The sequence below is a fragment of the Microcaecilia unicolor genome, chromosome 1, assembly GCF_901765095.1.
Source record: "Microcaecilia unicolor chromosome 1, aMicUni1.1, whole genome shotgun sequence".
Classification (NCBI taxonomy): Eukaryota; Metazoa; Chordata; class Amphibia; order Gymnophiona; family Siphonopidae; genus Microcaecilia; species Microcaecilia unicolor.
The window spans coordinates 184,544,118-184,562,227 of record NC_044031.1 but is presented as its reverse complement, the minus strand read 5'-3'; the positions used below and the strand labels follow the sequence as shown (position 1 = coordinate 184,562,227).

The following is an 18,110-nucleotide window of genomic DNA, read 5'->3' as shown; positions in this document are numbered from 1 at the left end:
CAGCACTTGTCCCGTTAAAACTCCCTGGAACAAACTTGCTTTTTTACCTTGAATATATCCTCCTAATGAGATATTGCACTCTCCAGTCACCCAGCTCTGAGCTACTTCTACCTGTTCAACTATTTCTCACCTCTGCAATAAAGCTGCCTCTCTTCAGATTTCTACCTCCAACCACTGTTACAGCTCTCAGAATCACGGAGTCTCTGTGCCCTGGGGCAACACTTCTGAACATCTGACTATGAGTAAATTATCTGTGTTTATTCAATAAAAGAAACTTCAGAAAAGATAGAGACTTCAGGTGTGTTCTGGTGTGCCAAGGTTATACTTCAAGATATTGAGGCTTTACAGTTAACAAGTCTTAAGAGGCTTGACATAGCTGTAGTAACTATTTTCCAGTAGGCCTAATTAAATTGAACACATTGGGGTAAATTATATAAATAGCACTCAAAATTTGGTGCAAAAAAAAAAATCGGCACTGAACAGTATTCTTTAACGGGCATTCTGGGATTGGCACCCTTTATAGATTAGCATATAGCACGGGGATTTGTGCTCAACTTTGGGAGTGAAGAATTACACCAACTGAAACCAGATATAAATCCTGTTATGATTCTGTTAGAATTCTGCTAGTCAGATAGGGGAATGCTTGGAATCACTCCTGATTGGTCCTGATGTCAGTCTGATCTACTTAAGCTTACCTTTCCCTACAACCCCTGCTTTGGCGTTATCCCTATCTTGCTGAAGCCTTACCTGCGCTCTGTCTGAGCTGTTAGCTCTGTGCTCTTGTGGAATTTGATTACTCCTTTTCTTGCTTGTAGCTTTCTGTTGCTCTGTCTCTGCCTGCCTGCTGCTCTAAGAGTGTCTAATTATCTCTCTCTACACTGCACCTGGGATTTCTTGTCTATTTGGCTGTGGTGCTGTGTGGTGAGTTCCTACCTCGTCCCCTTCCAGTTTGTTTGTTCGTTTGTTTGTTTGTTTGTTTAGCTTCCCCTTCCTTGGAGTTCCCTTTGTGCTGTGTTTGTATTCTGCTCTGCTCTTCTAGCAGCTTTGTATTCTGCTCTGCTCTTGTAGCAGCCTCTGGACCCTTTGTTTCTCTCCGTGGGGGGTTGTTTGTTTGTTCTTCCCTGTGTTTAGGTTAACTCTTGTCTGCAGTGTTCCTGCCTCTGGCAGCTGTTTGTTCAGAGCCTGGTTAACCCTTTCACTGCAGTATTTTGCCTGCCTCTGGCAGCTGAGTGTTTGGAGCAGTCTTTCCCTTGTGACTGTTTTAATTCTTTTTTTGCTGTCACTACCCTCGCTATTACTGTGTACTGCTCTTTCTGAGCGGGGTGCGTCTCAGGCCTGGCTCTCTACTTTTTGCTGGCTTCCCTCTCCTGTCTGCTGGGGGTCTCTGATCCCTGTATCCATATTTCTCAGTCCCTCATTTCCTTTGTGTGCTGTGGGGTTCAGCCTGATGGGTTTCCTATAGTTACCTCTCTAAGTTCATTTTTCCCTTGTGTCCTTAGCGAGCAGTTAGTGTGTTTGTGCTCTGGTCCCCATGGGGACCCCTCGTTTTTTCTTTCTCCCCTCCCTGGGTTTGAGTCGGTTCCAGTTAGGCCGTGAGGCCTGTATGACTGTATTCTGAGCAAGTGGGTACCCGATAGGCCGCGAGGCCCGCCTGAATGCCTTATCTTCCCTTTCTGGTAGTGCAAGTTGGTCGCGTGTGTGTGTGCAGGGCCTGGTAGCTGGGGTGGCGTATAGTACCTGTTCGGTCCATCCTAAACCTTGTCCTAAAAGCTATACTAGGCCTCGGCCTAGGCTTAAGGGCTCACGACCAGCCTGACAAGTTCCAGTATACAACTTGGGTACAGATCCACCAAATTCTATAACACTCATGCATTTTTAGGGAACACCCCTGGCCTGCCATGCCTCTCCAGTGGCCACACCCCTTTGCAGATCTGCACAGAAACACTTACGCCCCATTCTATAAATGGGCTTGTAAGAGTGTTTTCACACGTATCTGTGGTTTCTGCCCCATTTTTTGCCCTGTAGCTGTTAAAATGATTTTTGGTGCTGACAATTCAGTGCAGAAGAAGTGCCTAATGTTTGGCACCATATATACAATTCCCCCTATTATTTATTACTAGTGGAAACATGCCTGTTTCCTCAACAATGAAATGGGCCCTAGGAAGGCTGTCATGTAAGCTTTTTTTTTCTCTCTCCCCTGCCCTCCCCTCCATGTCCAGCAATTTTCCCTCCCCTCCCCTCCCCTCCATGTCCAGCGATCCTCCTCTTCCCTGCCCTCCCATCCATGTCCCGCGATTCTCTCCTCTACTCTCCTCCCATCCCATCCATGTCCATCAATTCTCCTCTGCCCTGCCCTCCCCTTCCCTTCCCTTCCTCCCTCCCCTCGATGTCCTGCGATTCTCTCCTCCCCTTGATTTATACCTGAACGTTCTCTGGCTGGCTTCCGTTCGTAACATCCCTCCTGACGTCAGCTCGCCTCCAGCGTTCCCTTCCTTCTCACTGTTCCGCCCTCTGATGTCATTATGTCTTGACGCGAGGGCGGGACAGTGAGGGGGAATGGAACACTGGAGGCTGACTGACGTCAGGAGATATTACGAACCCAGGCAGCCAGGAGATGTTACGAACCCAGGCAGCCAGACATGGAATGTTGAAGGTACAAATTATTATATAGGATGATGTTTTCCATTAGTAAACTAGAACAGACTGGTATTAAGTTTTTGCTTTATTAAGGGGTCCTTTTACTAAGGTGCACTGAAAATGGCCTGCACTGTTGTAGGCGCATGTATTGGATGCACGCAGGTCGATGTTTCAGCGTGCCTGCAAAAAAGGCCTTTTTGTGAAAATGGACCGGCAAAATAAAAATTGGCACACGTCCATTTTGGGACTGATACCTTACCACCACCCATTGACTTAGTGGTAAGGTCTTACGCGTTAACCGGGTGGTAATTATCAGTGCGCATACACTGCCGATTACCGCCCATTTAGTACCACACGATAGAAAATAAAAAATATTTTCTGCTGCGCATATCAGACATGCGTAAAAAATGGAATTACCGCCTGGAGCATGTGGTATCTGGATGGTAGTTCCAAATTGACACATGTTGGACATGCATAGGTGCCTATACACCTTAGTAAAAGGGTTCCTAATATAGTTTGAAACTACTTTCTATAGGCATTTCATTTCTTTGAGGCTTAGGGGGATCAAAAGGTTGTGATATTTTGGAGGTGTGTTCAAAGTCTTGTGATGAAATGTGATAAGGCAGGAGGGTCAATTTTGCACCAAAATTGTGTGACTTCAATTATGGATGACCTCGTAGGGTGTATTTAGTGGGGAAGTCATCCACACGGACTTGTGTGAAGTCAGGTTATTTTATCAAAATAACCAAAAGTGGGGTTATTTTAACACAGGGTCTCATTGCATATGCAAGTCATATTACTTCATTCCCTCCCCCCACAGGTAGGTTCTCTTTTTAAATGATCTGCAAGATTGCATACCCATAAAGAAGCTTGGGCTGTAAAGAGGTCATTCTTAAGAAATTGCAGATGTTTTTAATACTACAGTCCAAATGATTTTTAAAAATTCAAAATTTGAGAAGGCTACATTCTTATTGTTACAACTGCATTGGTTGCCGGCTCAACCACGTATTATTTTTAAGTTTTTATATGACTTTACCCTGAGTTATGTCTTCACTCATTTATCTTTCTGCAGGAAACTCTAGGGACCTTGTTTACTAAACCGTGCTAGAGGCGTGCTAGCGTTTTTAGTGTATGCTAAACATTAGTGCTTGCTAACCATGTAGACGCCCATAATATTCCTATGAGCATCTACACGGTTAACCACTACCAAACCTTAGTTAACAGGGCCCTAGGTTTGATTTGAGGGAGTTTTTGGTATTGCATTATCCTGCTCCTAAGAAAGTTGTTTATAAGAAGTTTTTGTTTTTCTACAACATTTGTTTATCAGGTGGCCAATCATAAGAATAAACTTCCACAGGCAATAAAATATCAGACAAATTATGGTAATTTTTGAAAAATGTTAAAAACTTTTTTATATAGGAGGTACCTTATGTCTAGTTGATTCAATCTTTATAAAGCCTTATGTTGTAATGGTCCTGAGAATGCTCAGTTTCGTATTGTGTAAGCCACACAGAACCATAAAGGTATGTATAGGGTATAAGATTACAATTTCAATCCACACTTTTGTATTGTAATTTACAAAATGTAATAAAAATTTTGAACTGAAAAAAAATAAATGTCAAATGTAATAAAATAAATGATGATCAAAAAAGGCATTCATGGAAAAAATACATATTCCATTGTGCCTTATAATAAGAGTACTGTAGCCAGTGTTTCCCTACCTGGTGCTGGTCTTGTTTTCAGGACATCTACAATGAATATTCATTTGATTCCCAGTGTATTTTTTAAAAAAAAACTCATGCATCTATATTATGGATGGCCTGAAGCCCAAACTTCCAAGGTCAGACTGAAGAGCACTGCTGGCATTGTGCTTTGAGTTGCCATGGTGTCATAAAAAAGATCACATTTCAAAGTTACATTATATTCACATGCATGAATGGAGATTAAAAAAGAAAACCCTAACAAATTAGTCTATTTTATCTTCTGCAGGCACACCTTTAATTGTAAGATTCTGTATCTATTCATCAGTGCATAATCATTGTGCACATCAATCCTTTGAAAGGCAGCTAAAACAGCATCTTTTGTACTACACTTTGGCAAGAATAAATGGTGCATTGTTCAGAACATGGAAGTTACGGACAATATTTCCAAATGCCTTACATCAACGTGCATCCAGAGTCCATGCTTCTCACAAATGTCAGCTATTTTGGCAAGAGGATCAAAAGCCCCATATACGGTTGTCCCAGCGGTGGCACACACATACAATGGAAAATACCCCTGAAAATAATACACATCATTCAGTCATTAGAAACTTGAGAAGGGGTGGAATCATTTTCACTTGGTCGTGATTATTAATCAGTGCCACACAAGTAGTAAGCCCTAAATAATTGGCTGGGAATATTCTGTAGCTGATAATACTACCATGGTTTCTAGAACTATTTTCAAATGAAATAATATCACCACTGTGGGTCCACTTAGGGGTCCTTTTACTAAGGTGCGCCAAACAATGGCCTGCGCTGGCGTAGACACGTGTATTGGATGTATGCAGGTTCATTTTTCAGCGCACCTGCAAAAAAGGCCTTTTTTGGGGGCCGAAAATGAACGTACGGCAAAATGAAAATTGGCGCACATTCATTTTGGGCCTGAGACTTTAACGCCACCCATTGACCTAGTGGTAAGGTCTCACGCGTTAACCGGGTGGTAATGGATTACATGCATATAATGCTGATTACCGCCTGGTTAGTGCCGTGCACCGGAAATTTTCCGGCACGCTTAATGGATGCGCGTATAAAATGAAATTATTGCCCATAGCCATGTGGTAGTTCAAAATTGATGCATGTAGGACGCGTATAGGTGCCTACTCAACTTAGTAAAAGGGCCCCTTAGAGACTACAAAGCAGAACTACAAAGTGACCTTAGTGTGCCCTTATGTGGGTCTTTCTGGTGCGCTAAGGCCATTTGGCCGATTTTCTACTTTCAGCATTAATGGCCACACACTGTTGCTATTAGCACATGGATATAACCTGAAAAGTATTAGTGAACTAAAAGAAACTGAAAAAAATCAATAAATCAAACAGAACCTATTCTCAGTTTCTGAAAAAGGGGATGAAAAGACCTCATTCAGCTGCTGCAGCTAGCTCAGTTAAGTAAACATTAAGAGCAGCTCGTATGCCACTCATCTGCATCTAGCAAAAAAGTAATCATAGGTTTAAAAAAAAACCCTCCCAACTTTGAAGTTCAAAAAAATTAGCACATGGCCATTAGCACAACCTATTTAGTAGGCAGTAAGGGCTTATGCGCTAATCCCATGCTATCAGTTAGCCCATGGCAATGCCAATGTGCTAACTGATTAGCATAGATGTGCCCACTCTCCACCCCCTCAGCAAAAAAATGTAAAATATTTTTTTTGCATGTACGTAGCGCATCTGTTACATATAGCCATTAACGGTTATATGTAAGCCACATTGAGCCTGCAAAAAGGTGGGACAATGTGGGATACAAATGTAATAAATAATAATAATCCACATTTGAATCTTACTGTGGAACACCTCAGCGTGCCCTGTAGTCAGTCCTTTTAAGCTACAGTAAGCATGCATTAGTGCTTACTGCAGCTTTGTAAAATACCTCTTAGCAATAGAGCTGAACAAAAAACATCCTAGGTGAGACTTTTACATAGGACTATTGCAATGCATGTGTAACTAGCCTGTGGTAGTACTGCACCCCTGAAAAGAAGAGCACAGAGGTCCCCTTTTACAAAGTTGCACTAGCAGCTGCTGGTGAGGTAATGCTGACAAAGCCCGTTCACTCTAAATAGGCTGTGTCATCATTGCCACATGGCAACTGCTAGCGCAGCTTTGTAATAGGTGGCCAGAGTGAACTAAGACTGCTAGTGTGAATTAGTGTACATTAAGACACATACAGCCCATAGGTATACCATGGGTTGTGCGGCATTTAGAGTGTGCTAAATCCGTTAGCACACCTTAGTAAAAGGGAAAAAAGACTAAACGTCAGCCGGCGTGGCTAAACAGTAAGATAAAGGAAATCATTAGAGCCAAAAAACAATCCTTCAGAAAGTGGAGAAGAGAACCAACTGAAAGTAACAGGATAGATCATAAGGAATGCCAAGCCAAATGCAAAGCGGAGATAAGGAGGGCAAAAAAGGACTTTGAGAAGAAATTAGCGTTGGAAGCAAAAATACATAGTAAAAACTTTTTTAGATACATTAAAAGCAGGAAACCGGCCAAAGAGTTGGTTGGGCCGCTGGACGAAAATGGTGTTAAAGGGGCGATCAAGGAGGACAAAGCCGTAGCGGAGAAATTAAATGAATTCTTTGCTTCGGTCTTCACCGAGGAGGATTTGGGGGGGACACCGGTGCCGGAAAGAATATTTGAAGCGGGGGAGTCGGAGAAACTAAACAAATTCTCTGTAACCTTGGAGGATGTAATGGGTCAGTTCAGCAAGCTGAAGAGTAGTAAATCACCGGGACCTGATGGTATTCAACCCAGAGTATTAATAGAACTAAAAAATGAACTTGCGGAGCTACTGTTAGAAATATGCAATCTGTCCCTAAAATCGAGTGTAATACCGGAAGACTGGAGGGTAGCCAATGTTACTCCGATTTTTAAGAAAGGTTCCAGAGGAGATCCGGGAAATTATAGACCGGTGAGTCTGACGTCGGTGCCGGGCAAGATGGTGGAGGCTATTATTAAGAATAAAATTGCAGAGCATATACAAAAACATGGACTGATGAGACAAAGTCAGCACGGATTTAGTGAAGGGAAGTCTTGCCTCACCAATCTAATGCATTTTTTTGAGGGGGTAAGCAAACATGTGGACAATGGGGAGCCGGTTGATATTGTATATCTGGATTTTCAGAAGGCGTTTGACAAAGTGCCGCACGAAAGACTCCTGAAGAAATTGCAGAGTCATGGAATCGGAGGTAGGGTATTATTATGGATTAAGAACTGGTTGAAAGATAGGAAGCAGAGAGTAGGATTGCGTGGCCAGTATTCTCAGTGGAGGAGGGTAGTTAGTGGGGTCCCGCAGGGGTCTGTGCTGGGTCCGTTGCTTTTTAATGTATTTATAAATGACCTAGAGATGGGAATAACTAGTGAGGTAATTAAATTCGCCGATGACACAAAATTATTCAGGGTCGTCAAGTCGCAGGAGGAATGTGAACGATTACAGGAGGACCTTGCGAGACTGGGAGAATGGGCGTGCAAGTGGCAGATGAAGTTCAATGTTGACAAGTGCAAAGTGATGCATGTGGGTAAGAGGAACCCGAATTATAGCTACGTCTTGCAAGGTTCCGCGTTAGGAGTTACGGATCAAGAAAGGGATCTGGGTGTCGTCGTCGATGATACGCTGAAACCTTCTGCTCAGTGTGCTGCTGCGGCTAGGAAAGCGAATAGAATGTTGGGTGTTATTAAGAAGGGTATGGAGTCCAGGTGTGCGGATGTTATAATGCCGTTGTATCGCTCCATGGTGCGACCGCACCTGGAGTATTGTGTTCAGTACTGGTCTCCGTATCTCAAAAAAGATATAGTAGAATTGGAAAAGGTACAGCGAAGGGCGACGAAAATGATAGTGGGGATGGGACGACTTTCCTATGAAGAGAGGCTGAGAAGGCTAGGGCTTTTCAGCTTGGAGAAGAGACGGCTGAGGGGAGATATGATAGAAGTGTATAAAATAATGCGTGGAATGGATCGGGTGGATGTGAAGCGACTGTTCACGCTATCCAAAAATACTAGGACTAGAGGGCATGAGTTGAAGCTACAGTGTGGTAAATTTAAAACGAATCGGAGAAAATTTTTCTTCACCCAACGTGTAATTAGACTCTGGAATTCATTGCCGGAGAACGTGGTACGGGCGGTTAGCTTGACGGAGTTTAAAAAGGGGTTAGATAGATTCCTAAAGGACAAGTCCATAGACCGCTATTAAATGGACTGGAAAAATTCCTCATTTTTAGGTATAACTTGTCTGGAATGTTTTTACGTTTGGGGAGCGTGCCAGGTGCCCTTGACCTGGATTGGCCACTGTCGGTGACAGGATGCTGGGCTAGATGGACCTTTGGTCTTTCCCAGTATGGCACTACTTATGTACTTATGTACTTATGTACTTATCCCTAAGCTTTTGTATACTGCTTTAATGGTCCACCTATGTGGTTTATGATAATACATAATACATTAAAAAAAAACATATCAAATACAAATACATAATAACAAATTCAAATCAATATAGGGGCTGAAATTCAAAGGATTTATGCTTCTAACTTTGAGAGTTATGCTCTTAAATTGGACTCTAAAAATGTATTAGGTTGAGTGACTCAGGAGCCCTTTTACTAAGCTGTGGCAAAAAGTGGCCTGCGGCAGTGCGAGCACATCGTTTGTGTGCTCGCTGGGCCAGTTTATACCGTGTCCTGAAAAAGGGGCCTTTTTTTAAGGGGCCAGAAAATAGACATGCGGCAAAATTAAAACCAGTGCATGTCCATTTTCGGCGAGACCTTACCGCTACCCACTGACTTAGCGGTAAGGTCTCACACACTACCCGGGTGGTAGGCATGAGGCGCACACTGCTGTTTACTGCCGGGTAAGCGCCACACGATAGAAAATAGAAAATATTTTCTACTGCGTCTTTTCGGCATGTGCCAAATTCAGAATTACTACCCGGGGCACCGGTAATGCCAATTTGGTGCATGCTGGATGCGCATAAGCCCTTACGCATTTTTGTAGTCAAAAATTTACTAAACTGCTAAATTTAGGAGTATAAAAAATGGATAGCAACAGGAGTGGTTTTAGGATGGAGAAGAGAAGTTAGGAGCTTAGCAGTGATTTTCAGCCCTAGGCTCATAAATTAGACTCACAAACCTAGGCAAAAGAATATCAGGCCTATATTTATAAGCATAACTGTTAAGCTCTTAAATCAAGATGAACTTTCAGCTGAAAACTTAGGAGTCCTTTTACTAAGCTGCGTTAGGCACTAACATGCACCTAACAGGGGCCCTTTTACTAAGCTGCAGTAAAAGGGGGCCTGTGCTAGCGTCAGCATGTATTTTGGACGCACGCTGAGGCCCCCTTTTACCGCAGCGAGTAAAAGGTTGTCTTTTTGAGGAAAAGAAATGGCCGTGCAGTAAGTGAAACACTTACCGCCACCCATTGAGATGGCGGTAAGTGCTCCCGCACTAACCCGGTGCCCAATGATCATATTTTTGTAGCGCCGGAAATGCCACATTCTATGGATGGAACTACCGCGGGCTCCTAGTCAGAGTAAATAATATGTCATCAGCAAATAGATTGATCTTATGAACCTTGCCATGGGCTGGACCCCTGTGATCTGCTCTTGCTCCCGCACACGCTGAGCAAGGAATTCTATCGCCACTTCAAATGATATCAGGGAGAGGGGGCAAAACCGAAAAGCCTCTGAGTACCTGCCATTCACCCTAAGGCAAGCTACAGGAGCATTATACACTGAGCATATTCAGCTCTGAAGTTGGAGTTCCAGCCCCATGTTATCCAAAGCTTTAAACATAAAGGGCCGGGACACTGTATCAAAAGCTTTCTCCACATCCACAGAGAATAAAAGCATAGGCTATCTAGTCTTCTTCACACTATCTATCACTACTACTACTACTTATCATTTCTATAGCGCTACTAGACGTACGCAGCGCTGTACACTGAACATGAAGAGACAGTCCCTGCTCGACAGAGCTTACAATCTAATTAGGACAGACAAACAGGACAAACAAGAGATAAGGGAATATTTATTTATTTATTTATTTATTTGTGGCATTTATACCCCACTCTTTCCCGCTCAATAGCAGGTTCAATGCGGCTTACATAGCATGTTACAAAGTATCACAGAGATAATATATTAAAGTGAGGATGATAAAATAAGGGTTCTGAACAAGTGAACAAGGGTTAGGAGTTAAAAGCAGCATAAAAAGGTGTGCTTTTAGCTTAGATTTGAAGACGGTCAGAGATGGAGCTTGACGTACCGGCTCAGGAAGTCTATTCCAGGCATATGGTGCAGCAAGATAAAAGGAACGGAGTCTGGAGTTAGTAGTGGAGGAGAAGGGTGCAGATAAGAAAGATTTACCCAGTGAACGGAGTTCCCGGGGAGGAATGTAGGGAGAGATGAGAGTGGAGAGGTACTGAGGAGCTGCAGAGTGAATGCACTTATAGGTCAATAAGAGGAGTTTGAACTGTATGCAGAAATGGATAGGAAGCCAGTGAAGTGACTTGAGGAGAGGGCTAATATGTAATGACCCTGGCGGAATATTTGTCATGCAGCAGAATTTTGAACAGATTGAAGAGGAGAGAGAGAGATGGCTAAGTGGGAGACCTGTGCGAAGCAAGTTGCAATAGTCTAAGTGAGAGGTGATAAGAGCGTGGATGAGGGTTCTGGTAGTGTGCTCAGAAAGGAAAGGGCGAATTTTGCTGATATTATAGAGAAAGAAACGACAGGTTTTAGCAGTCTGTTGAATATGTGCAGAGAAGGAGAGGGAGGAGTCGAAGATGACCCCAAGGTTACGAGCTGATGAGACAGGAAGGATGAGAGTGTTAGCCAAAGAAATAGAAAATGGGGGAAGAAGAGAGGTTGGTTTAAGGAGAAAGATAAGAAGCTCAGTCTTGGTCATGATTAGTTTCAAATGGCAACGAGACATCCAGGCAGCAATGTCAGACAGGCAGGCTGATACTTTGGCCTGGATTTCGGCTGAGATTTCTGGTGTGGAGATGTAGATCTGGGCGTCATCAACGTAAAGATGATACTGAAAACCATGGGATAAGATCAGAGTACCAAGGGAAGAAGTATAGATGGAGAAGAGAAGAGGTCCCAGGACAGATCCCTGAGGTACACCAACTGACAGTGGGATAGAAGTAGAAGAGGATCCACTAGAGTATACACTAAAGGTATGCTGGGAGAGATAAGAAGAAAACCAGGAAAGAACAGAGTCCTGAAATCCAAGTGAGGACAGCGTATCAAGGAGTAGGCTGTGATGAACAGTGTCAAAAGCAGCAGATAGATCGAGAAGGAACAGATCATTGGAGACTTTAGCAAGCGCTGTTTCAGTTGAATGAAGGGGGCGAAAGCCAGATTGAAGTGGATCAAGAATAGCTTGAGATGAAAGCAAGTCAAGACAACGACGGTGAACAGCAAGTTCAAGTATCTTGGATAGGAAAGGGAGGAGAGAGATGGGGCGATAGTTGGAAGGACAGGTAGGGTCCAATGAAGGTTTTTTAAGGAGTGGTGTGACTACGGCATGTTTGAAGGCATCAGGAACAGTCACAGTGGACACTGAAAGATTGAGGATATGACAGATAAACGGGATGACAGTAGGAGAGATAGTGTTAAGTAGACGGGTGGGAATAGGATCAGAGGAACAGGTAGTTAGTTTCGAGGAGTAAAGAAGATGTGTAGTTTCCTCTTCATTGATTTCAGAAAAGGAAGAAAAGGAGGCAGGGGTTGGAGAGTTGAGAGAATAGACTAAGGGAAGGAGAGGTGGAGGTGACCTGGTTGAGAATTCAAGCTTAATCTTGTGAACTTTCTTCAGATCAGAAATAAGCTAATGTTGACAAATAACAGCATATATAAGTGAAACATCAAAGCATTCCAATGACAGTCTCACAGGAAGAGGGTGGGGTCGGTAAGGTGAAAAACATGGGAGCTGGGTGGATGACAGACACCTGCCTTATGTTATTCCCTGTTTGCCTACCTGGCACAAATCCAGATTGGCATTTTCATATGATGTCTATGTTAATTAAATCTTGTGTTTCTGTATCTGGCTTGTTTCTCCCTTCTTCTTCAGATCAGAAACAAGCCAGATGCTAAAGACGAGATTTAATTTACAGGATGTCACCACTTTACAAAACCAGAACACTGTATCAATGATTTTATGATGAGAATACTAAAAGGGAGCTTTAAGACAATCCAGGAACGCAAGACCTTTGAAGTCAGAATGATTAAATATTTTGACACCCACCAGACAGGACTTAACAAAGATCTGGGTTTTCTAGCCCATTATAAACCATAAAATTCTACTGCTTTGTCACCCTCTTATCCTTTATGCATCTCTCCCTGTCTGTCATCCACCCAGCTCCCATGTTTTTCACCTTACCGACCCCACCCTCTTCCTGTGAGACTGTCATTGGAATGCTTTGATGTTTCACTTATATATGCTGTTATTTGTCAACGTTAGCTTATTTCTGATCTGAAGAAGAAGGATTATCTTCAAAAGCTAAATCAAAAAATATATTGTTAGTCCAATAAAAAAGGTATCATCTTAATTTCTTTCTATATTTTATTTCTATTTAAAGCCATCTGGAAAAACTGCTGCCATGGTATCAATTAATTAATTAATTAAGTAATTAGGATTTGGCTCACACCTTTTTAGAGCAATTACCAAGGTACTGTAAAGGACTGCTCCTGAGCTAATCAATCCCTTAGGACTGCTGCTCTCTGTAAAGCTAAGGGCTGGTGGAAAGGAGAAAGTCCTGCTTGATCTGAACCCAAAGACAAGGTACAAAAAGAGTTTTGTCCAGGCTGCATGTTTTTTGAATATATGGTTAATAAATTTTCCTAGAAGCCCTTTTGAAGACTTTTTATTAGTGTTGATACTGCAGCTGGTTTTATTGACAGCAAGTCTCTACCACAGAAGAAGGCACTCCACCACACCATGCACTCAAGCTCAGCATGCTATTCGAATGTCCAGCTGTGTGTCACCCAGACTGCTGAGAGAGGTTTATGAGGTTGGAAAGAGCAAGCAAAAAGATGTGATGGCTCAGGGGAAAAACATATGTCCACAGTGCAGAGGCTAAGGGGCAAGGAGAGTTTAGGGAGTGGCAGAAAAATATGGGAACTCGGACAGAATAAGATATTAAAAAAAAAAAAAAAAACCAAAGAGATCTGGGTGCAAATGTAAAGAAAGAATTTGCACAAAATTTACACAAAAAATGGTCAGGAGTTAGAAAGTGACAAAATTAAAGGGTGAAGATAGAGAAAGCATGAAATTGCTAATATTGCTTTAAGGATGTTCTATGCTTTTTCCATGCACCTGGCTTTCAGCAGCACAGGATTACCTATTCAGCCATCAATACTGCAACACACTGTTTATTTTGTTGACAGGGAGCTAGTATGATTATCATGTGCTGTAGAAAAACAGAGTCTCCTTCCACTGTGACATCCCCTCAGGGGAGACATCAGATTTGCATTCTCTTGTGTTTCATTTCAAGAAATAAGGAAGAACCCAGTATATTAATCTTGGTGCTAAGTATATTTTCTGGTTTTAAACCTGCCCTACAGATCCCGGATAGGCAATAGCTAACTGTAAGATAGCGAAATGTCTGAGTAAAGGAAAATATCCAGAAACCAAAGAAATGTTTTTAGATACTCAGAAATGTTGAATATAAAGGCAAAATGTAAAGGCAGATGAGGACTGTGAACCTCGTCTGGCCTAGCAATTGACCTTTGATTTTCCCTCACAACCTGTCTATTCCATTGTCCATGTATTTGCTCTCATTTTTCACTCCTCTACCACCACCAGGAGGCATTTCCATGTATGAATCACCTTTTCCATGAAGAAATGTTTCCTAATGTTACTCCTGGGACTTCCTCCTTGGAATCTCAGACCATAACATCTAACTCTAAAACGTAATAAAAACATGAGAATTGCCATACTGGGATCACAAGTCCTTCAAGCCCAATATCTTGTTTCCAGCCCTGGCCAATCCAATCTGGCAGGGTCCCAGAAAGTAGCAAGATTCTATTGCTCTGATAGCCAGTCGTGGCGATCAGTGAATGTTTTACATTTCAGCCACCAGAGTTAACATATACCCAGATATTCAGCATCAATATCTGTGTATCTGCCAGCACTGAACATTCTGGTATAATGGGCAGAGCTGGGAGTCACTGCAGTATGGTGATGCTCAGTGCCATTACCTGGATAACCACCCAGGAAACTAAGGACAGCTTGTTTTGCTATCCAAAGTTATCCGGATACTTATCCAAACACTAGCATGGAATATCACTGGTGTCTGGAGTCACTGTTCCCTCTAAACTGAACAGCTCTCCACCTACAGTCCTGCCAATGAGGGGTGCTGTTTCACTACCATATTTTCAATAGTGAGGGACAGACAAACTCTGCAGGATTTCAGGAAACCTATCTGTCCCTAGCAATTGACAACACAGTATTGAAGCACCACCCCCTACTGGCAGGAATGCAGTTGGACGACTCCTGCTCAACTTAGAGATAACAGTGGTCTTGATAACTCTGGGCTCTTCCCAAGCTCTGACGCCATATTGACCCGACGCTAGCCAGACAGTGCCGGGTGAGTCTGTAGAATTTTTCAATGGCATTATCCAGATAAGAGCACTGAAAATTTGGGAATGACATAGTAACATAGTAGATGGATGTGGTTCGGGAAGCTTGGGAAGAGGAATCCAGCCCATGAAGGAACCTGGCTGAATATGTGCCTACCATGCAGGAGAGGCTGAAGAAAGCTGGTAAGGCAGCCAAGCTCTGCCTGGAGAAGGCTCAAACAGGTCAAGCCCGAGTCTACAATCAGGAAGCAGTACAGAGAATCTTCCAGCCAGAGGATAGAGTCTTAGGGCCCTGTTTACTAAGACACGTTAGCATTTTTAACGTGCCTACAATTAGTGTGCGCATTAACCGTGCAGGCGCCTATAGGGATATTGTAGGCGCGTACACAGTTTATGCACGCACATGGTTAACGCGCGTTAAAAATGTTAATGCACCTATACCACAGCTTAGTAAACAGGGCCCTTAGTCCTCTTACCCTCCTCAGAGGGTAAACTATTATGCAAATAGCAAGGTCCTTAAGTTATGGAAAAGACAGGACCCGTCAATTATAAGGTGACCCAAGTGGACAAGAGGGAAACAGTGAAGATCTTCCATGCTAATTTGTTGTTGAAGTGGGTCCCCATGACTGCAGCACTGGTCCAAAGACATGACTTTGGGCCAGAGGTCCTGACAGAGGCTGGGCCCTTGCAAGTTCCATTTGTCATTACCAGCAAAAACAAGAAGTAGGAGAGACCAAACCACATAGAACCATAAAAAAGTATCAATTAAAATATCAGTTAAAGACTATGTATGGATTTTCTAATGAGGAAGCTAATACTTTACTATCGGACCCTTCTCATTTTGATATTAAGGACATAGGCATAGAAGAATGTTCATCCTGCTCAGTTTAAAGAAGAAAATTGTGAATTTGGAATAGAATACATCCATTCTTGCAGAATATTGCAAAGCAGAAAGAATTCCAAGAGGCCCAAGAATGTCAAAAGAAATACAAGTATTCAAAGAGGATAAAGATTTTTTAGATAAGTGGAACAGAATCTTGAATAAGTGCTCTTTTGATCTCATGCTGTTAATCATTGATAAAAGTAAGTGAGCTATAACTGTTACTCAAGAGAACTTAGATCTGGATTTGAATAAAATGACAAAGTATGAATAAAGATGAATCTGAGAAACAGCATGTAGAATTAACATTATATTAATTTATTAATTTATTAATATTAATAAATTTAAAGAGATTTTTTAAAACTCAGAATTTTGGTACCACCGAGAAACCCTTAGATACTACAGTAGATAATAGTTCGGGCACAGATGATTTATTAAGTTCAGGCTCTAGTGATGATAGTGGTTCTGGTAATGCCGTTTTTTTAGACATAAGAGCACAGAGAGGAAGGGGTGTAAGAATAAGAGGCAATCAGAGATCCGGAGGCATTATTAAAAGTACATTTTTTTGGTCAGGAAGAAAATCCAGGCAAAACCATTTTGAGACCACATTCTAAATGGATTCCACAAGGCTTCATTGTTCTACAGTTAGAGGTGTTTAAGTAAAACGTGTTAAAAGAGGTCAGCAATTTTCCCGAGGATATAATAATTTGTCAACAAATCTTAGAGAGGCCATGAAAAGCCTGAAATAAGACCCTTTGATTACTATAAGGAGAGCAGATAAACAGGGTGCAGTTGTAGTCCTGAATTTTAGTGACTACAATGAAGATATTATTAGTCAATTGAGAGATAATAGAGTTTATAAGAAACTCCCCCTTGATCTTAAAGGCTACAAAATTTATTGCTAGGTTGACAAAAGAGGGTATACAATCTGGCTTTTTAACCACTAAAGTTTCAAGATATTAAAATCGTCAACACCCCATTACACCTGTTTTCTACACTTTACCAAAGATCCACAAGAGCCCGATAAAACCACCAGGCAGACCCATTATATCCTCAACTGGGTCACTGCTTGAACCACTTGCTTGTTTTATAAATGAATTTCTGAAATCTGAAGTTGTAAAGACTGTCATATATTAAAGATACATCAGTTTTACTGCAGGCCCTTTTCCCGACCCATTGAAAAAAAAGCCCTTTTTCCCAGACATGGTAAAAACTGGCCTGGCGCGACCAAAAACACATGCTCACACTACCGCAGGCCACGTTTTGCGGTGGCTTAGTAAAAGGACCCCTTTGTCCCTTCGGCTGCATGGAATACTAATATGAGAAACACATGCTAGCGCTCCACTCTCCGCCCAGGACAGGCCCCTTCCCAAAAATATCTTTAAACTATCTGTTATGGGGCTGCAAAACTGTGACAGGGAGGTCACAGAGACACATTGCGGTGTCCTACTACACATATGCTTTGAGGGCTGCAGTGAGTTAAAGATGCTGCACTGTTGTGCACTATTCCTTTTTAGTGAATGAGAATTGGGCTGAAAAAATATTTAGTACAACTAAAGAATTTTTCTCCTACACATCTGGTTGTGGTTAATATTTAATTGGTTTGAATGATATTTTAGTTCTGTTTTAAATTAGCCTGTTCTAGACTGCTGAACAATATGCAGACACAGGTGTCTCATTTCTGCTATCTCTTAAGTGTGTTACTCAGGAGTCACATTTATGGGTTTTGCAACTGTTAAGAAGTCAAAATAAAGTGAGTTTTAAAAATATATATATCCTTGTAGAATCAAAATTATTATGTGTAAGCCTAAAATCTTTTGATGGCTCCCGGAGCTTTCTCGTGCCCACTTTATGGCCCTTTACATGAAAAAAGTTGGAGATACTTGAACTAAACTACTTAAAACATAATTAAACACCAAAGCATGCCCAGCAAATGACATGTGACAGCAACATTTGAATTTTGTTTTAGATTGCGTTGCAAAGATTCAGAAATCTGGCCAAAAGTTTGTCCTGTACTGTTTAGTCAATTTAAAATTGAAATGACATGAAGGCACAGAGATACATTTAATTACCAGGAGAATATTAAAAGTAAGAAAACAAGTGCCAAACATGAGTTGGTATACCTAGTTAATTCCAAATCTCAAATTATTGTGTAGATCATACTATGCAAACACAAAACAGAGACGTGCAGTTTATATCAGATATATAACTGAAGAACAAACCTCTTTTCTTGCTTCTAATATTTTTGCCTCCAAGTCAGAAGGAATCATCTTGCCCC

The 18,110-nt window shown here is 41.9% G+C and overlaps 1 protein-coding gene across 1 annotated transcript in view; it reads right to left on the bottom strand.

Moving 5' to 3' along the window:
- The window catches only part of LOC115470195 (glutamate decarboxylase 1-like), a 137,667-nt gene that overhangs the window by 28,361 nt on the left and 91,196 nt on the right, over positions 1-18,110 (bottom strand). The window contains exons 9-10 of the mRNA XM_030203161.1: positions 18,055-18,109; positions 4,798-4,914 (exon numbers count right to left, since the gene is read on the bottom strand). Coding sequence (XP_030059021.1) covers positions 4,798-4,914; positions 18,055-18,109 — 172 coding nt within the window. The remainder of the gene's footprint in view (positions 1-4,797; positions 4,915-18,054; position 18,110) is intronic.